The 21,140-nt window shown below is 47.5% G+C and overlaps 1 protein-coding gene across 2 annotated transcripts in view; it reads right to left on the bottom strand.

The window, feature by feature from the left end:
* LOC115115442 (endothelin-converting enzyme-like 1) overlaps nucleotides 1-21,140 on the bottom strand; it is a 60,274-nt gene that overhangs the window by 4,081 nt on the left and 35,053 nt on the right. For both annotated transcript variants that reach the window (XM_065024337.1, XM_065024338.1), the window contains exons 7-11: nucleotides 2,707-2,929; nucleotides 1,456-1,554; nucleotides 1,047-1,121; nucleotides 858-961; nucleotides 147-205 (exon numbers count right to left, since the gene is read on the bottom strand). In XM_065024337.1, the coding sequence (XP_064880409.1) occupies nucleotides 147-205; nucleotides 858-961; nucleotides 1,047-1,121; nucleotides 1,456-1,554; nucleotides 2,707-2,929 (560 nt within the window). The remainder of the gene's footprint in view (nucleotides 1-146; nucleotides 206-857; nucleotides 962-1,046; nucleotides 1,122-1,455; nucleotides 1,555-2,706; nucleotides 2,930-21,140) is intronic.

Genomic DNA, 21,140 nt, shown 5'->3' with positions numbered 1-21,140 from the left:
GGGCTGGTGTAAGTAAGTGAATGCAGAATAAGTGTGTTAGGGCATGTGGGTGCCTCATCACATGGATTGACCAGAAAGAAGAAGGAGTGTGTTATCTTGTATATACTAAGAGCGTTGATGTGCTATGGGATCACACACTGACTCACCCATTTGGTTCTTGTTTGGGAGATGGTAGGCATTGAGGGCCTGAGGGGGAAGGAGCCACCTGAGAGGGAAACAGTCAATCAGAGATGTATTAATCCTACATTCACTAAACATCTTCAAATAACGAGACACAAAGACACTTAAGTGTCACAGGCAATTTGTTTCAAAACGTATCAGTTTTTTTTAAGGTGAAAATATTCTATAATTAGTCCAATATTGATAATTCCTCTCTGCATAAGAAAACACTCCCTTCGTCATAATCTTTAAATCCAGGCGCATCGATTTGAGGACATTTCCCAAATTAATAACTTTGAAATTCAGAGATGCCCTTGTTCTGGTGGGAAAGACTGATGGCCCTACAGACAGCGGAGAGATGGGCAGACAGGTGGAGGGATGAGGACATGTTTTCTCTGCAGAGGGAGAGATTAATGATGAAAGGAGTATATTTGTGATAGAGGAAGTCATGATTTGGCAGTACTGGGTGGAGGGCTCAGTTTTGAGTTCTGTCCTAGGAGCACATTTTAAACAATGACACAAAAAACGAGCTTATGGTGTCGTCAATTTGTAGGTACATCACTTGTATAATCTTCACTTCAGTTACTCTTGTCATAAAATGTACGGTTTTGTGCCAAGAGGTGCATAGAACTTTGAATCTGTGTGTAGTTGTGTTATTGTGAGACTGAACATCTGGAGCAGTTGAAAGCATCACTTACGCGGTCTTGTCCACCTGCTTGTGGATCTTCTTGACAGACATCTTGATGTTAAAATTAATACTGTTGAGGATGTTTTTGAAATAGGTATTTTCATCCACATCAAACTGGAGAACAAATAACAGAGATGGAGAGAGTCAATGAGAGCGAGAGAAAGGGAGAGAGTACGTCTGTGAGTAAAAGTGGTCTCACCCCATACTCCTGGTCTATGAGCTCTGGTTTGAGTAGGAAGTCTGGATAGCCTGTCATCACCATCATATGCTGCAGCTGAGAGAGGGAAGGGAGGAAAGGGTCAGAGAAAAGAGGGGAAGAGAGAGTGAAAGAGACTTTGCACATATTGAGCCGACATATCCTTCATAGACCACACACACACACACGACCAGCTAATCAAGCAGACTGTTATAATGGGATTACACTGGAGCACTTTTGTTTCAGCAAGTGCTCTAAAAGGATTAAGACTTTACATTCTGAACGTATCAGACAACATACTGAGATAGGGATTTAATAAACCAGTATTAAACTGATCCAGAATAAGACAACCCCTGCTTTCATCCTACATTGTACTACAGTAGGCCTATTTGAGATAGTGTGGTATCCTGACCTTGGCCCTGGCTGCCTCCTTGGTCACCTCATCCATCCAGTCCAGCTCTTGCAGCCGGAGGTTCAGTGAGTGCTTTATGTCCTCTACCAGCTCCTGTACCTGAGGGAAGAGATCAGGGGTTAGAGGTCAGTTGTTTTTAAGGATTCTATTGGGAATGGGCCAGAGAGATAGCTGTATCAGGTAAGCCCAAAGTCAGATGGACCCTTCCTCCTATTCCCAGGGACTTTTCATAGATCTGAAACTGAAAGGATGGGTTAACTGTAATATGAAGGAAATTCCTACATACAATGGCTAGGGTTTGGGGGTTGAGGCTATGTTGGCATTGAACACAAGTGAGGGAAAGAGGGAGGAGAAAGGAAGGGAGGAGTGAGAGATGATGAAGAGCTTAAATAAAGATAAGGGTCAGAGGGGTTAGGAATGCCATTGGAAACCACATCCCCTAGAATGAACAAGCTACTATATAGAAGCAGACTAGGATAGAGAGGGATAAGGTGTGATGATGGAAGGCTTAGGGTGGGATGGAGATAAAGGCATTTTCAGTTCTACTTCATATAGAATCACCAGACCATTACAGAAAGAAACAAAGAAAGAGGGACAGAGATAGAAGCTGCCCCACCTTGGCCCTGCTGTGAGGCAGTGGTGGAAAAAGTACCCATTTATCATACTTGAGTGAAAGTTGATACCTTAATAGAAAATGACTCAAGTGAAAGTCACCCAGTAAAATACTACTTGAGTAAAAGTCTAAAATAATTTGGTTTTAAATGTACTTAGGTATCAAAAGTACATGTAATTGCTAAATACTTATTTTTTACTTTTATATTATATAATATAAAAGTCAAAGTATAAATAATTTCAAATTCCTTATATTAAGCAAACCAGGCATCACAATTTTTAAAATGTAATTATTATTTTTACAGATTGCTAGTTGCACACTCATAATTTACAAACAAAGCATTTGTGTATAGTGAGTCTGCCAGATCAGCGGCAGTAGGGATGACTAGGGATGTTCTCCTGATAAGTGTGAATCAGACCATTTTCCTGTCCTGCTAAGCATTCAAAATGTAATGACTACTTTTTGGGTGTTGGAAAATGTATAGAGTAAAAAGTACATTATTTTCTTAAGAATGTAGTGAAGAAAAAGTAAAAAATGTCTAAAATAGAAAAAGTAAAAAGTGCAGATACCCCAAAAACAACTTAATAAGTACTTTACACCACTGCTGTGAGGAGAGACAGAGATAGAAGCTGCCCCACCTTGGCCCTGCTGTGAGAGGAGAAGTGCTGCTGGACAAAGAGTGCTCCCAGGGCCATGCCGAAGTGTTTGTTGGCCTGGGTGAAACACAGCCTCCCCAGCTCCAGTTGACGCTCTGTACCGTCAATCTCCCGGGAAAACTCATGGATGGTGCTCCGGAACGCCGTGGACAGGTGTTCACTGAGAGCTGCTACAATCCGCCACAGCATGTAGTTATGGAGAACCCTGGCAAGAGAGATCGAGAGAGGAGGGGGGAACGATGACTTTTTGTTTTTAACAAGGCGTTATTGTATAATTAAGGAGTGCCCCTTCAAAGATTCAATGTGGAAACTTCCGGAAAAAGATTAATGCAAAAAATATAGGAGAAGGGTAAAGACAGAAAAGGTGGAAAAAGAGAGAGGGGTAGTACAGCAAAGGAGATACAAGCAGGTTAGATGAGAGAGACAGTATGGTCGGGGGGAAGAGAGGAGTGATGGATAGAAAATGAAGAGAAAGGAGATACAAGCAGGTTAGATGAGAGAGACAGTATGGGCGGGGGAAGAGAGGAGTGATGGATAGAAAATGAAGAGAAAGGAGATACAAGCAGGTTAGAGGAGAGAGACAGAGTATGGGCGGGGGGGGAAGAGGAGTGATGGATAGAAAGGGGGCATAAAGGAGATACAAGCAGGTTAGAGGAGAGAGACAGAGTATGGGGGGGGGGAAGAGAGGAGTGATGGATAGAAAGGGGGCATAAAGGAGATACAAGCAGGTTAGAGGAGAGAGACAGAGTATGGGCGGGGGAAGAGAGGAGTGATGGATAGAAAATGAAGAGAAAGGAGATACAAGCAGGTTAGAGGAGAGAGACAGTATGGGCGGGGGAAGAGAGGAGTGATGGATAGAAAATGAAGAGAAAGGAGATACAAGCAGGTTAGAGGAGAGAGACAGAGTATGGGCGGGGGAAGAGAGGAGTGATGGATAGAAAATGAAGAGAAAGGAGATACAAGCAGGTTAGAGGAGAGAGACAGAGTATGGGCGGGGGGGAAGAGGAGTGATGATAGAAAGGGGGCATAAAGGAGATACAAGCAGGTTAGAGGAGAGAGACAGAGTATGGGGGGGGAAGAGAGTGATGGATAGAAAGGGGGCATAAAGGAGATACAAGCAGGTTAGAGGAGAGAGACAGAGTATGGGGGAAGAGAGGAGTGATGGATAGAAAATGAAGAGAAAGGAGATACAAGCAGGTTAGAGGAGAGAGACAGAGTATGGGCGGGGGGAAGAGAGGAGTGATGGATAGAAAGGGGGGCATAAAGGAGATACAAGCAGGTTAGAGGAGAGAGACAGAGTATGGGCGGGGGGTGAAGAGAGGAGTGATGGATAGAAAGGAAGCATAAAGGAGATACAAGCAGGTTAGAGGAGAGAGACAGAGTATGGGCGGGGGGAAGAGAGGAGTGATGGATAGAAAATGAAGAGAAAGGAGATACAAGCAGGTTAGAGGAGAGAGACAGAGTATGGGCGGGGGAAGAGGAGTGATGGATAGAAATGAAGAGAAAGGAGATACAAGCAGGTTAGAGGAGAGACAGAGTATGGGCGGGGGAAGAGGAGTGATGGATAGAAAATGAAGAGAAAGGAGATACAAGCAGGTTAGAGGAGAGAGACAGAGTATGGGCGGGGGAAGAGGAGTGATGGATAGAAAATGAAGAGAAAGGAGATACAAGCAGGTTAGAGGAGAGAGACAGAGTATGGGCGGGGGAAGAGAGGAGTGATGGATAGAAAGGGGGCATAAAGGAGATACAAGCAGGTTAGAGGAGAGAGACAGAGTATGGGCGGGGGAAGAGAGGAGTGATGGATAGAAAAGGGGGCATAAAGGAGATACAAGCAGGTTAGAGGAGAGAGACAGAGTATGGGCGGGGGAAGAAGAGTGATGGATAGAAAATGAAGAGAAAGGAGATACAAGCAGGTTAGAGGAGAGAGACAGAGTATGGGCGGGTGGGAAGAGAGAGTGATGGATAGAAAATGAAGAGAAAGGAGATACAAGCAGGTTAAAGGAGAGAGCCAGAGTATGGGCGGGGGGAAGAAGAGTGATGGATAGAAAATGAAGAGAAAGGAGATACAAGCAGGTTAGAGGAGAGAGACAGAGTATGGGCGGGTGGGAAGAGAGGAGTGATGGATAGAAAATGAAGAGAAAGGAGATACAAGCAGGTTAGAGGAGAGAGACAGAGTATGGGCGGGTGGGAAGAGAGGAGTGATGGATAGAAAATGAAGAGAAAGGAGATACAAGCAGGTTAGAGGAGAGAGACAGAGTATGGGCGGGGGGGAAGAGAGGAGTGATGGATAGAAAATGAAGAGAAAGGAGATACAAGCAGGTTAGAGGAGAGAGACAGAGTATGGGCGGGGGGGAAGAGAGGAGTGATGGATAGAAAATGAAGAGAAAGGACATACAAGCAGGTTAGAGGAGAGAGACAGAGTATGGGCAGGTGGGAAGAGAGGAGTGATGGATAGAAAATGAAGAGAAAGGAGATACAAGCAGGTTTAGAGGAGAGAGACAGAGTATGGGCGGGGGGAAGAGAGGAGTGATGGATAGAAAATGAAGAGAAAGGAGATACAAGCAGGTTAGAGGAGAGAGACAGAGTATGGGCGGGGGAGAGAGAGGAGTGATGGATAGAAAGGGGGAATAATGGAGATACAAGCAGGTTAGAGGAGAGAGACAGAGTATGGGCGGGGGGGAAGAGAGGAGTGATGGATAGAAAGGGGGCATAAAGGAGATACAAGCAGGTTAGAGGAGAGGACAGAGTATGGGCGGGGGAAGAGAGGAGTGATGGATAGAAAATGAAGAGAAAGGAGATACAAGCAGGTTAGAGGAGAGAGACAGAGTATGGGCGGGGGAAGAGAGGAGTGATGGATAGAAAATGAAGAGAAAGGAGATACAAGCAGGTTAGAGAGCGACAGAGTATGGGCGGGGGGGAAGAGACGAGTGATGGATAGAAAATGAAGAGAAAGGAGATACAAGCAGGTTAGAGAGACAGAGTATGGGCGGGGGAAGAGGAGTGATGGATAGAAAGGAAGCATAAAGGAGATACAAGCAGGTTAGAGGAGAGAGACAGAGTATGGGTGGGGGAAGAGAGGAGTGATGGATAGAAAAGAAGGCAGAAAGGAGATACAAGCAGGTTAGAGGAGAGAGACAGAGTATGGGCGGGGGAAGAGAGGAGTGATGGATAGAAAGGGGGCATAAAGGAGATACAAGCAGGTTAGAGGAGAGAGACAGAGTATGGGGCGGGGGAAGAGAGGAGTGATGGATAGAAAGGGGGCATAAAGGAGATACAAGCAGGTTAGAGGAGAGAGACAGAGTATGGGCGGGGGAAAGAGGAGTGAAGGATAGAAAATGAAGAGAAAGGAGATACAAGCAGGTTAGGGGAGAGAGACAGAGTATGGGCGGGGGAAGAGGAGTGATGGATAGAAAGGGGGCAGAAAGGGGATACAAGCAGGTTAGAAAGAGACAGATACAAGCAGGATGGATAGAAAATGAGAGAAAGGAGATACAAGCAGGTTAGAGGGAGAGACAGAGTATGGGCGGGGGGAGAGAGGAGTGATGGATAGAAAATGAAGAGAAAGGAGATACAAGCAGGTTAGAGGAGAGAGACAGAGTATGGGCGGGGGGAGAGAGGAGTGATGGATAGAAAATGAAGAGAAAGGAGATACAAGCAGGTTAGAGGAGAGAGACAGAGTATGGGCGGGGGAAGAGAGGAGTGATGGATAGAAAATGAAGAGAAAGGAGATACAAGCAGGTTAGAGGAGAGAGACAGAGTATGGGCGGGGGGGAGGAGTGATGGATAGAAAGGGGGCATAAAAGAGATACAAGCAGGTTAGAGGAGAGAGACAGAGTATGGGCGGGGGGAAGAGAGGAGTGATGGATAGAAAATGAAGAGAAAGGAGATACAAGCAGGTTAGAGGAGAGAGACAGAGTATGGGCGGGGGGGAAGGAGTGATGGATAGAAAGGGGGCATAAAGGAGATACAAGCAGGTTAGAGAGAGAGACAGAGTATGGGCGGGGGAAGAGAGGAGTGATGGATAGAAAGGGGGGCATAAAGGAGATACAAGCAGGTTAGAGGAGAGAGACAGTATGGGCGGGGGGAAGAGAGGAGTGATGGATAGAAAATGAAGAGAAAGGGGATACAAGCAGGTTAGAGGAGAGAGACAGAGTATGGGCGGGGGAAGGGAGTGATGGATAGAAAGGGGGGCATAAAGGAGATACAAGGAGGTTAGAGGAGAGAGAAAGTATGGGCGGGGGGGAAGAGAGGAGTGATGGAGAAAGGAGCATAAGGAGATACAAGCAGGTTAGAGGAGAGACAGAGTATGGGCGGGGGGAAGAGAGGAGTGATGGATAGAAGGGGGGCATAAAAGATACAAGCAGGTTAGAGGAGAGAGACAGAGTATGGGGGGGGGAAGAGGAGTGATGGATAGAAAATGAAGAGAAAGGAGATACAAGCAGGTTAGAGGAGAGAGACAGAGTATGGGCGGGGGGGGAAGAGAGGAGTGATGGATAGAAAGGGAAGAAAAGGAGATACAAGCAGGTTAGAGGAGAGAGACAGAGTATGGGCGGGGGAAGAGAGGAGTGATGGATAGAAAGGGGGCATAAAGGAGATACAAGCAGGTTAGAGGAGAGAGACAGAGTATGGGCGGGGGGGAAGAGAGGAGTGATGGATAGAAAGGGAAGAGAAAGGAGATACAAGCAGGTTAGAGGAGAGAGACAGAGTATGGGGGGGGAAGAGAAGTGATGGATAGAAAATGAAGAGAAAGGAGATACAAGCAGGTTAGAGAGAGACAGAGTATGGGCGGGGGGAAGAGGAGTGATGGATAGAAAGGGGGGCATAAAGGAGATACAAGCAGGTTAGAGGAGAGAGACAGAGTATGGGCGGGGGGAAGAGAGGAGTGATGGATAGAAAATGAAGAGAAAGGAGATACAAGCAGGTTAGAGGAGAGACAGAGTATGGGCGGGGGAAGAGAGGTGATGGATAGAAAATGAAGAGAAAGGAGATACAAGCAGGTTAGAGGAGAGAGACAGAGTATGGGGGGGGAAGAGAGGAGTGATGGATAGAAAATGAAGAGAAAGGAGATACAAGCAGGTTAGAGGAGAGAGACAGAGTATGGGCGGGGGAAGAGAGGAGTGATGGATAGAAAATGAAGAGAAAGGAGATACAAGCAGGTTAGAGAGAGAGACAGAGTATGGGCGGGGGAAGAGAGGAGTGATGGATAGAAAATGAAGAGAAAGGAGATACAAGCAGGTTAGAGGAGAGAGACAGAGTATGGGCGGGGGAAGAGGAGTGATGGATAGAAAGGGGGCATAAAGGAGATACAAGCAGGTTAGAGGAGAGAGACAGAGTATGGGCGGGGGAAGAGAGGAGTGATGGATAGAAAATGAAGAGAAAGGAGATACAAGCAGGTTAGAGGAGAGAGACAGAGTATGGGCGGGGGAAGAGAGGAGTGATGGATAGAAAATGAAGAGAAAGGAGATACAAGCAGGTTAGAGGAGAGAGACAGAGTATGGGCGGGGGGAAGAGAGGAGTGATGGATAGAAAATGAAGAGAAAGGAGATACAAGCAGGTTAGAGAGAGAGACAGAGTATGGGCGGGGGAAGAGGAGTGATGGATAGAAAATGAAGATAAAGGAGATACAAGCAGGTTAGAGGAGAGAGACAGAGTATGGGGGGGGAAGAGAGGAGTGATGGATAGAAATGAAGGGGAAAGGAGATACAAGCAGGTTAGAGGAGAGAGACAGAGTATGCAGGCGGGGGAGAGAAGAGTGATGGATAGAAAAAATGAAGAGTTAGAAGGAGATATGGGCAAGGAGTGATGGATTAGAGGAAAGAGACAGAGGTTATGACAGGTATGGGCGGGGGGAAGAGAGGAGTGATGGATAGAAAATGAAGAGAAAGGAGATACAAGCAGGTTAGAGGAGAGAGACAGAGTATGGGCGGGGGAAGAGAGGAGTGATGGATAGAAAATGAAGAGAAAGGAGATACAACAGGTTAGAGGAGAGAGACAGAGTATGGGCGGGGGAAGAGAGTGATGGAGAAAGAAATAAAAGAGATACAAGCAGGTTAGAGGAGAGAGACAGAGTATGGGCGGGGGGAAGAGGAGTGAAGGATAGAAAATGAAGAGAAAGGAGATACAAGCAGGTTAGAGGAGAGAGACAGAGTATGGGCGTGGGGGAAGAGGAGTGATGGATAGAAAGGGGGGCATAAAGGAGATACAAGCAGGTTAGAGGAGAGAGACAGAGTATGGGCGGGGGAAGAGAGGAGTGATGATAGAAAATGAAGAGAAGGAGATACAAGCAGGTTAGAGGAAAGGAGTATGGGCGGGGAAGAGAGGTTATGGATAGGAAGAGACAGTAGAGGAGAGACAGAGTATGGCGGGGGAAGAGAGGAGTGATGGATAGAAATGAAGAAAGGAGATACAAGCAGGTTAGAGGAGAGAGACAGAGTATGGGCGGGGGGAAGAGAGGAGTGATGGATAGAAAGGGGGGCATAAAGGAGATACAAGCAGGTTAGAGGAGAGAGACAGAGTATGGGCGGGGGAAGAGAGGAGTGATGGATAGAAAGGGGGCATAAAGGAGATACAAGCAGGTTAGAGGAGAGAGACAGAGTATGGGCGGGGGGAAGAGAGGAGTGATGGATAGAAAATGAAGCAGAAAGGAGATACAAGCAGGTTAGAGGAGAGAGACAGAGTATGGGTGGGGGGGGAAGAGAGGAGTGATGGATAGAAAGGGGAAGCATAAAGGAGATACAAGCAGGTTAGAGGAGAGAGACAGAGTATGGGAGAGACAGGGGGGAAGAGAGGAGTGATGGATAGAAAATGAAGAGAAAGGAGATACAAGCAGGTTAGAGGAGAGAGACAGAGTATGGGCGGGGGGAAGAGAGGAGTGATGGATAGAAAAGGAAGCATAAAGGAGATACAAGCAGGTTAGAGGAGAGAGACAGAGTATGGGCGGGGGGAAGAGAGGAGTGATGGATAGAAAGGGGGGCATAAAGGAGATACAAGCAGGTTAGAGGAGAGAGACAGAGTATGGGCGGGGGGAAGAGAGGAGTGATGGATAGAAAATGAAGAGAAAGGAGATACAAGCAGGTTAGAGGAGAGAGACAGAGTATGGGCGGGGGAAGAGAGGAGTGATGGATAGAAAATGAAGAGAAAGGAGATACAAGCAGGTTAGAGGAGAGAGACAGAGTATGGGCGGGGGGAAGAGAGGAGTGATGGATAGAAAATGAAGAGAAAGGAGATACAAGCAGGTTAGAGGAGAGAGACAGAGTATGGGCGGGGGAAGAGAGGAGTGATGGATAGAAAATGAAGAGAAAGGAGATACAAGCAGGTTAGAGGAGAGAGACAGAGTATGGGCGGGGGGAAGAGAGGAGTGATGGATAGAAAATGAAGAGAAAGGAGATACAAGCAGGATGTTAGAGGAGAGAGACAGAGTATGGGCGGGGAAGAGAGGAGTGATGGATAGAAAATGAAGAGAAAGGAGATACAAGCAGGTTAGAGGAGAGAGACAGAGACGGGGGAAGAGAGGAGTGATGGATAGAAAATGAAGAGAAAGGAGATACAAGCAGGTTAGAGGAGAGAGACAGAGTATGGGGGGGGGAAGAGAGGAGTGATGGATAGAAAATGAAGAGAAAGGAGATACAAGCAGGTTAGAGGAGAGAGACAGAGTATGGGCGGGGGGAAGAGAGGAGTGATGGATAGAAATGAAGAGAAAGGAGATACAAGCAGGTTAGAGGAGAGAGACAGAGTATGGGCGGGGGAAGAGAGGAGTGATGGATAGAAAATGAAGAGAAAGGAGATACAAGCAGGTTAGAGGAGAGAGACAGAGTATGGGCGGGGGAAGAAGGAGTGATGGATAGAAAATGAAGAGAAAGGAGATACAAGCAGGTTAGAGGAGAGAGACAGAGTATGGGCGGGGGGAAGAGAGGAGTGATGGATAGAAAATGAAGAGAAAGGAGATACAAGCAGGTTAGAGGAGAGAGACAGAGTATGGGCGGGGGGAAGAGAGGAGTGATGGATAGAAAGGGGGCATAAAGGAGATACAAGCAGGTTAGAGGAGAGAGACAGAGTATGGGCGGGGGGAAGAGAGGAGTGATGGATAGAAAGGGAAGATAAAGGAGATACAAGCAGGTTAGAGGAGAGAGACAGAGTATGGGCGGGGGGAAGAGAGGAGTGATGGATAGAAAATGAAGAGAAAGGAGATACAAGCAGGTTAGAGAGAGACAGAGTATGGGCGGGGGGGAAGAGGAGTGATGGATAGAAAGGGGGGCATAAAGGAGATACAAGCAGGTTAGAGGAGAGAGACAGAGTATGGGCGGGGGGAAGAGAGGAGTGATGGATAGAAAATGAAGAGAAAGGAGATACAAGCAGGTTAGAGGAGAGAGACAGAGTATGGGCGGGGGAAGAGAGGAGTGATGGATAGAAAATGAAGAGAAAGGAGATACAAGCAGGTTAGAGGAGAGAGACAGAGTATGGGCGGGGGGGAAGAGAGGAGTGATGGATAGAAAATGAAGAGAAAGGAGATACAAGCAGGTTAGAGAGAGACAGAGTATGGGGTGGGGGGGAAGAGAGGAGTGATGGATAGAAAGGGGGCAGAAAGGAGATACAAGCAGGTTAGAGGAGAGAGACAGAGTATGGGGGGGGAAGAGAGGAGTGATGGATAGAAAGGGGGCATAAAGGAGATACAAGCAGGTTAGAGGAGAGAGACAGAGTATGGGCGGGGGAAGAGAGGAGTGATGGATAGAAAATGAAGAGAAAGGAGATACAAGCAGGTTAGAGGAGAGAGACAGAGTATGGGCGGGGGGGAAGAGAGGAGTGATGGATAGAAAATGAAGAGAAAGGAGATACAAGAGGTTAGAGAGAGACAGAGTATGGGGGGGGGAAGAGGAGTGATGGATAGAAAGGGGGCATAAAGGAGATACAAGCAGGTTAGAGGAGAGAGACAGAGTATGGGCGTGGGGGGAAGAAGAGGAGTGATGGATAGAAAGGGGGGCATAAAGGAGATACAAGCAGGTTAGAGGAGAGAGACAGAGTATGGGCGGGGGAAGAGAGGAGTGATGGATAGAAATGAAGCATAAAGGAGATACAAGCAGGTTAGAGGAGAGAGACAGAGTATGGGCGGGGGAAGAGAGGAGTGATGGATAGAAAATGAAGAGAAAGGAGATACAAGCAGGTTAGAGAGAGACAGAGTATGGGCGGGGGGAAGAGGAGTGATGGATAGAAAGGGAAGATAAAGGAGATACAAGCAGGTTAGAGGAGAGAGACAGAGTATGGGCGGGGGAAGAGAGGAGTGATGGATAGAAAGGGGGCATAAAGGAGATACAAGCAGGTTAGAGGAGAGAGACAGAGTATGGGCGGGGGAAGAGAGGAGTGATGGATAGAAAATGAAGAGAAAGGAGATACAAGCAGGTTAGAGGAGAGAGACAGAGTATGGGCGGGGGAAGAGAGGAGTGATGGATAGAAAGGGGGGCATAAAGGAGATACAAGCAGGTTAGAGGAGAGAGACAGAGTATGGGCGGGGGAAGAGAGGAGTGATGGATAGAAATGAAGAGAAAGGAGATACAAGCAGGTTAGAGGAGAGAGACAGAGTATGGGCGGGGGAAGAGAGGAGTGATGGATAGAAAATGAAGAGAAAGGAGATACAAGCAGGTTAGAGAGAGACAGAGTATGGGCGGGGGAAGAGGAGTGATGGATAGAAAGGGGGCATAAAGGAGATACAAGCAGGTTAGAGAGAGAGACAGAGTATGGGCGGGGGAAGAGAGGAGTGATGGATAGAAAATGAAGAGAAAGGAGATACAAGCAGGTTAGAGGAGAGAGACAGAGTATGGGGGGGGGAAGAGAGGAGTGATGGATAGAAAATGAAGAGAAAGGAGATACAAGCAGGTTAGAGGAGAGAGACAGAGTATGGGCGGGGGGAAGAGAGGAGTGATGGATAGAAAATGAAGAGAAAGGAGATACAAGCAGGTTAGAGGAGAGAGACAGAGTATGGGCGGGGGAAGAGAGGAGTGATGGATAGAAAGGGGACAGAAAGGAGATACAAGCAGGTTAGAGGAGAGAGACAGAGTATGGGCGGGGGGGAAGAGAGGAGTGATGGATAGAAAATGAAGAGAAAGGAGATACAAGCAGGTTAGAGGAGAGAGACAGAGTATGGGCGGGGGGAAGAGAGGAGTGATGGATAGAAAATGAAGAGAAAGGAGATACAAGCAGGTTAGAGGAGAGAGACAGAGTATGGGCGGGGGGAAGAGAGGAGTGATGGATAGAAAATGAAGAGAAAGGAGATACAAGCAGGTTAGAGGAGAGAGACAGAGTATGGGCGGGGGAAGAGAGGAGTGATGGATAGAAAATGAAGAGAAAGGAGATACAAGCAGGTTAGAGGAGAGAGACAGAGTATGGGCGGGGGAAGAGAGGAGTGATGGATAGAAAATGAAGAGAAAGGAGATACAAGCAGGTTAGAGGAGAGAGACAGAGTATGGGGGGGGAAGAGAGGAGTGATGGATAGAAAATGAAGAGAAAGGAGATACAAGCAGGTTAGAGGAGAGAGACAGAGTATGGGCGGGGGGAAGAGAGGAGTGATGGATAGAAAATGAAGAGAAAGGAGATACAAGCAGGTTAGAGGAGAGAGACAGAGTATGGGCGGGGGGAAGAGAGGAGTGATGGATAGAAAATGAAGAGAAAGGAGATACAAGCAGGTTAGAGGAGAGAGACAGAGTATGGGGGAAGAAGAGGAGTGATGGATAGAAAATGAAGAGAAAGGAGATACAAGCAGGTTAGAGGAGAGAGACAGAGTATGGGAAGGGGGGGAAGAGAGGAGTGATGGATAGAAAATGAAGAGAAAGGAGATACAAGCAGGTTAGAGGAGAGAGACAGAGTATGGGCGGGGGGAAGAGAGGAGTGATGGATAGAAAATGAAGAGAAAGGAGATACAGGTTAAGCAGGTTAGAGGAGAGAGACAGAGTATGGGCGGGGGGGAAGAGAGGAGTGATGGATAGAAAATGAAGAGAAAGGAGATACAAGCAGGTTAGAGGAGAGAGACAGAGTATGGGCGGGGGGAGAGAGGGAGTGATGGATAGAAAATGAAGAGAAAGGAGATACAAGCAGGTTAGAGGAGAGAGACAGAGTATGGGGGGGAAGAGAGGAGTGATGGATAGAAAATGAAGAGAAAGGAGATACAAGCAGGTTAGAGGAGAGAGACAGAGTATGGGCGGGGGGAAGAGAGGAGTGATGGATAGAAAATGAAGAGAAAGGAGATACAAGCAGGTTAGAGGAGAGAGACAGAGTATGGGCGGGGGGGAAGAGAGGAGTGATGGATAGAAAATGAAGAGAAAGGAGATACAAGCAGGTTAGAGGAGAGAGACAGAGTATGGGCGGGGGGAAGAGAGGAGTGATGGATAGAAAATGAAGAGAAAGGAGATACAAGCAGGTTAGAGGAGAGAGACAGAGTATGGATAGTGAAGAGAAAGGCGGGGGAAGAGAGAGTGATGGATAGAAAATGAAGAGAAAGGAGATACAAGCAGGTTAGAGGAGAGAGACAGAGTATGGGCGGGGGAAGAGAGGAGTGATGGATAGAAAATGAAGAGAAAGGAGATACAAGCAGGTTAGAGGAGAGAGACAGAGTATGGGCGGGGGAAGAGAGGAGTGATGGATAGAAAAGGAAGCATAAAGGAGATACAAGCAGGTTAGAGGAGAGAGACAGAGTATGGGCGGGGGGAAGAGAGGAGTGATGGATAGAAAATGAAGATAAAGGAGATACAAGCAGGTTAGAGGAGAGAGACAGAGTATGGGCGGGGGGAAGAGAGGAGTGATGGATAGAAAATGAAGAGAAAGGAGATACAAGCAGGTTAGAGGAGAGAGACAGAGTATGGGCGGGGGAAGAGAGGAGTGATGGATAGAAAATGAAGAGAAAGGAGATACAAGCAGGTTAGAGGAGAGAGACAGAGTATGGGCGGGGGGGAAGAGAGGAGTGATGGATAGAAAGGGGGAGAAAGGAGATACAAGCAGGTTAGAGGAGAGAGACAGAGTATGGGCGTGGGGGGAAGAGGAGTGATGGATAGAAAATGAAGAGAAAGGAGATACAAGCAGGTTAGAGGAGAGAGACAGAGTATGGGCGGGGGGAAGAGAAGAGTGATGGATAGAAAGGGGAAGATAAAGGAGATACAAGCAGGTTAGAGGAGAGAGACAGAGTATGGGCGGGGGGAAGAGAGGAGTGATGGATAGAAATGAAGAGAAAGGAGATACAAGCAGGTTAGAGGAGAGAGACAGAGTATGGGGGGGGGAGAGAGAGGAGTGATGGATAGAAAATGAAGAGAAAGGAGATACAAGCAGGTTAGAGGAGAGAGACAGAGTATGGGTGGGGGGAAGAGAGGAGTGATGGATAGAAAATGAAGAGAAAGGAGATACAAGCAGGTTAGAGGAGAGAGACAGAGTATGGGCGGGGGAAGAGAGGAGTGATGGATAGAAAATGAAGAGAAAGGAGATACAAGCAGGTTAGAGGAGAGAGACAGAGTATGGGCGGGGGAAGAGGAGGATGGATAGAAAGGGGGCATAAAGGAGATACAAGCAGGTTAGAGGAGAGAGACAGAGTATGGGCGGGGGGGAAAGAGAGGAGTGATGGATAGAAAAAAGAGAAAGGAGGCAGGTTAGAGGAAGAGAGATACGGGGGAAGAAGGAGTGATGGATAGAAAAGGAGAAAGGAGATACAAGCAGTTAGAGGAGAGAGACAGAGTATGGGCGGGGGAAGAGAGGAGTGATGGATAGAAAATGAAGAGAAAGGAGATACAAGCAGGTTAGAGGAGAGAGACAGAGTATGGGCGGGGGGAAGAGAGGAGTGATGGATAGAAAATGAAGAGAAAGGAGATACAAGCAGGTTAGAGGAGAGAGACAGAGTATGGGCGGGGGGGAAGAGAGGAGTGATGGATAGAAAATGAAGAGAAAGGAGATACAAGCAGGTTAGAGGAGAGAGACAGAGTATGGGCGGGGGGAGAGAGGAGTGATGGATAGAAAGGGGGCATAAAGGAGATACAAGCAGGTTAGAGGAGAGAGACAGAGTATGGGCGGGGGAAGAGAGGAGTGATGGATAGAAAATGAAGAGAAAGGAGATACAAGCAGGTTAGAGGAGAGAGACAGAGTATGGGCGGGGGGGAAGAGAGGAGTGATGGATAGAAAATGAAGAGAAAGGAGATACAAGCAGGTTAGAGGAGAGAGACAGAGTATGGGCGGGGGAAGAGAGGAGTGATGGATAGAAAATGAAGAGAAAGGAGATACAAGCAGGTTAGAGGAGAGAGACAGAGTATGGGCGGGGGGGAAGAGAGGAGTGATGGATAGAAAATGAAGAGAAAGGAGATACAAGCAGGTTAGAGAGAGAGACAGAGTATGGGCGGGGGAAGAGAGGAGTGATGGATAGAAAATGAAGAGAAAGGAGATACAAGCAGGTTAGAGGAGAGAGACAGAGTATGGGCGGGGGGAAGAGAGGAGTGATGGATAGAAATGAAGAGAAAGGAGATACAAGCAGGTTAGAGGAGAGAGACAGAGTATGGGCGGGGGAAGAGAGGAGTGATGGATAGAAAATGAAGCAGAAAGGAGATACAAGCAGGTTAGAGGAGAGAGACAGAGTATGGGCGTGGGGGGAAGAGAGGAGTGATGGATAGAAAATGAAGAGAAAGGAGATACAAGCAGGTTAGAGGAGAGAGACAGAGTATGGGCGGGGGGAAGAGAGGAGTGATGGATAGAAAATGAAGAGAAAGGAGATACAAGCAGGTTAGAGGAGAGAGACAGAGTATGGGCGGGGGGAAGAGAGGAGTGATGGATAGAAAATGAAGAAGAGAAAGGAGATACAAGCAGGTTAGAGGAGAGAGACAGAGAGTATGGGCGGGGGGGGAAGAGAGGAGTGATGGATAGAAAATGAAGAGAAAGGAGATACAAGCAGGTTAGAGGAGAGAGACAGAGTATGGGCGGGGGAAGAGAGGAGTGATGGATAGAAAATGAAGAGAAAGGAGATACAAGCAGGTTAGAGGAGAGAGACAGAGTATGGGCGGGGGGAAGAGAGGAGTGATGGATAGAAAATGAAGAGAAAGGAGATACAAGCAGGTTAGAGGAGAGAGACAGAGTATGGGCGGGGGGGAAGAGAGGAGTGATGGATAGAAATGAAGAGAAAGGAGATACAAGCAGGTTAGAGGAGAGAGACAGAGTATGGGCGGGGGGAAGAGAGGAGTGATGGATAGAAAATGAAGAGAAAGGAGATACAAGCAGGTTAGAGGAGAGAGACAGAGAGTATGGGGGGGAAGAGAGGAGTGATGGATAGAAAATGAAGAGAAAGGAGATACAAGCAGGTTAGAGGAGAGAGACAGAGTATGGGCGGGGGGAAGAGAGGAGTGATGGATAGAAAATGAAGAGAAAGGAGATACAAGCAGGTTAGAGGAGAGAGACAGAGTATGGGCGGGGGAAAGAGGAGTGATGGATAGAAAATGAAGAGAAAGGAGATACAAGCAGGTTAGAGGAGAGAGACAGAGTATGGGCGGGGGGGAAGAGAGGAGTGATGGATAGAAAATGAAGAGAAAGGAGATACAAGCAGGTTAGAGGAGAGAGACAGAGTATGGGCGGGGGAAGAGAGGAGTGATGGATAGAAAATGAAGAGAAAGGAGATACAAGCAGGTTAGAGGAGAGAGACAGAGTATGGGCGGGGGAAGAGAGGAGTGATGGATAGAAAATGAAGAGAAAGGAGATACAAGCAGGTTAGAGGAGAGAGACAGAGTATGGGCGGGGGGAGAGAGGAGTGATGGATAGAAAGGGGGCATAAAGGAGATACAAGCAGGTTAGAGGAGAGAGACAGAGTATGGGCGGGGGGGAAGAGAGGAGTGATGGATAGAAATGAAGAGAAAGGAGATACAAGCAGGTTAGAGGAGAGAGACAGAGTATGGGCGGGGGAAGAGAGGAGTGATGGATAGAAAATGAAGAGAAAGGAGATACAAGCAGGTTAGAGGAGAGAGACAGAGTATGGGCGGGGGAAGAGAGGAGTGATGGATAGAAAATGAAGAGAAAGGAGATACAAGCAGGTTAGAGAGAGAGACAGAGTATGGGCGGGGGAAGAGAAGTGATGGATAGAAAAGAAAGGAGATACAAGCAGGTTAGAGAGAGAGACAGAGTATGGGTGGGGGGGAAGAGAGAGTGATGGATAGAAATGAAGAGAAAGGAGATACAAGCAGGTTAGAGGAGAGAGACAGAGTATGGGCGGGGGAAGAGAGGAGTGATGGATAGAAAGGGGGGCATAAAGGAGATACAAGCAGGTTAGAGGAGAGAGACAGAGTATGGGCGGGGGAAGAGAGGAGTGATGGATAGAAAGGGGGGCATAAAGGAGATACAAGCAGGTTAGAGGAGAGAGACAGAGTATGGGCGGGGGAAGAGAGGAGTGATGGATAGAAAATGAAGAGAAAGGAGATACAAGCAGGTTAGAGGAGAGAGACAGAGTATGGGCGGGGGAAGAGAGGAGTGATGGATAGAAAGGGGGCATAAAGGAGATACAAGCAGGTTAGAGGAGAGAGACAGAGTATGGGCGGGGGGAAGAGAGGAGTGATGGATAGAAAGGGGGCATAAAGGAGATACAAGCAGGTTAGAGGAGAGAGACAGAGTATGGGCGGGGGAAGAGAGGAGTGATGGATAGAAAATGAAGAGAAAGGAGATACAAGCAGGTTAGAGGAGAGAGACAGAGTATGGGCGGGGGGAAGAGAGGAGTGATGGATAGAAAATGAAGAGAAAGGAGATACAAGCAGGTTAGAGGAGAGAGACAGAGTATGGGTGGGGGGAAGAGAGGAGTGATGGATAGAAAATGAAGAGAAAGGAGATACAAGCAGGTTAGAGGAGAGAGACAGAGTATGGGCGGGGGGAAGAGAGGAGTGATGGATAGAAAGGGGGATAAAGGAGATACAAGCAGGTTAGAGGAGAGAGACAGAGTATGGGCGGGGGAAGAAGAGTGATGGATAGAAAATGAAGAGAAAGGAGATACAAGCAGGTTAGAGGAGAGAGACAGAGTATGGGCGGGGGAAGAGAGGAGTGATGGATAGAAAATGAAGAGAAAGGAGATACAAGCAGGTTAGAGGAGAGAGACAGAGTATGGGTGGGGGGAAGAGAGGAGTGATGGATAGAAAATGAAGAGAAAGGAGATACAAGCAGGTTAGAGGAGAGAGACAGAGTATGGGCGGGGGAAGAGAGGAGTGATGGATAGAAAAGAAGAGAAAGGAGATACAAGCAGGTTAGAGGAGAGAGACAGAGTATGGCGGGGGGAATGATGGATAGAAAATGAAGAGAAAGGAGATACAAGCAGGTTAGAGGAGAGAGACAGAGTATGGGCGGGGGAAGAGAAGAGTGATGGATAGAAAATGAAGAGAAAGGGAGATACAAGCAGGTTAGAGGAGAGAGACAGAGTATGGGCGGATGGGAAGAGAGGATGGATAGAAAATGAAGAGAAAGGAGATACAAGCAGGTTAGAGGAGGAGACAGAGTATGGGCGGGGGAAGAGAGGAGGATGGATAGAAAATGAAGAGAAAGAATACAAGCAGGTTAGAGGAGAGAGACAAGTATGGGGGGGGAGAGAAGAGTGATGGATAGAAAGGGGGGAATAATGGAGATACAAGCAGGTTAGAGGAGAGAGACAGAGTATGGGCGGGGGGAAGAGAGGAGTGATGGATAGAAAATGAAGAGAAAGGAGATACAAGCAGGTTAGAGGAGAGAGACAGAGTATGGGCGGGGGGGAAGAGAGTGATGGATGAAAATGAAGAGAAAGGAGAAATGAAGAGAAAGGAGCGGGGGAAGAGAGGATGGATAGAAAGGAGCATAAAGAGACAGAGTTAGAGGGACAGAGTATGGGCGGGGAAGAGAGGAGTGATGGATAGAAAATGAAGAGAAAGGAGATACAAGCAGGTTAGAGGAGAGAGACAGAGTATGGGCGGGGGGGAAGAGAGGAGTGATGGATAGAAAATGAAGAGAAAGGAGATACAAGCAGGTTAGAGGAGAGAGACAGAGTATGGGCGGGGGAAGAGAAGAGTGATGGATAGAAAATGAAGAGAAAGGAGATACAAGCAGGTTAGAGAGAGACAGAGTATGGGCGGGGGGAAGAGTTGATGGATAGAGAAGAGAAAGGAGACAGAGTATGGGCGGGGGGAAGAGAGGAGTGATGGATAGAAAGGGGGGCATAAAGGAGATACAAGCAGGTTAGAGGAGAGAGACAGAGTATGGGCGGGGGAAGAGAGGAGTGATGGATAGAGAAAATGAAGAGAAAGGAGATACAAGCAGGTTAGAGGAGAGAGACAGAGTATGGGCGGGGGGGAAGAGAGAGTGATGGATAGAAAATGAAGAGAAAGGAGATACAAGCAGGTTAGAGGAGAGAGACAGAGTATGGGCGGGGGGGAAGAGAGGAGTGATGGATAGAAAATGGGGATAAAGGAGATACAAGCAGGTTAGAGGAGAGAGACAGAGTATGGGGGGGGGAAGAGAGGAGTGATGGATAGAAAATGAAGAGAAAGGAGATACAAGCAGGTTAGAGGAGAGAGACAGAGTATGGGTGGGGGAAGAGAGGAGTGATGGATAGAAAGGGGGCATAAAGGAGATACAAGCAGGTTAGAGGAGAGACAGAGTATGGGGGGGGGAAGAGAGGAGTGATGGATAGAAAGGGGGGCATAAAGGAGATACAAGCAGGTTAGAGGAGAGAGACAGAGTATGGGGGGGGGGAAGAGAGGAGTGATGGATAGAAATGAAGAGAAAGGAGATACAAGCAGGTTAGAGGAGAGAGACAGAGATGGATGGGCGCAGGGGGGGAAGAGTAGGAGTGATGGATAGAAAATGAAGAGAAAGGAGATACAAGCAGGTTAGAGGAGAGAGACAGAGTATGGGCGGGGGAAGAGAGAGGAGTGATGGATAGAAAGGGGGCATAAAGGAGATACAAGCAGGTTAGAGGAGAGAGACAGAGTATGGGTGGGGGAAGAGAGGAGTGATGGATAGAAAGGGGGCATAAAGGAGATACAAGCAGGTTAGAGGAGAGAGACAGAGTATGGGCGGGGGGAAGAGAGGAGTGATGGATAGAAAATGAAGAGAAAGGAGATACAAGCAGGTTAGAGGAGAGAGACAGAGTATGGGCGTGGGGGGGAAGAGAGAAGAGTGATGGATAGAAAATGAAGAGAAAGGAGATACAAGCAGGTTAGAGGAGAGAGACAGAGTATGGGTGGGGGGGAAGAGAGGAGTGATGGATAGAAAGGAAGAGAAAGGAGATACAAGCAGGTTAGGAGAGAGACAGAGTATGGGCGGGGGGAAGAGAGGAGGATGGATAGAAAATGAAGAGAAAGGAGATACAAGCAGGTTAGAGGAGAGAGACAGAGTATAGGGGGAAGGGGAGTGATGGATAGAAAGGGATAAAGGAGATACAATGTTAGATAGAGACAGAAATGAAG

This window comes from Oncorhynchus nerka, linkage group LG11 (genome assembly GCF_034236695.1).
Source record: "Oncorhynchus nerka isolate Pitt River linkage group LG11, Oner_Uvic_2.0, whole genome shotgun sequence".
In the NCBI taxonomy this organism is placed as follows: Eukaryota; Metazoa; Chordata; class Actinopteri; order Salmoniformes; family Salmonidae; genus Oncorhynchus; species Oncorhynchus nerka.
Note: the sequence above shows the minus strand (reverse complement) of the source record. Positions and strands in the feature narration are given on the sequence as shown.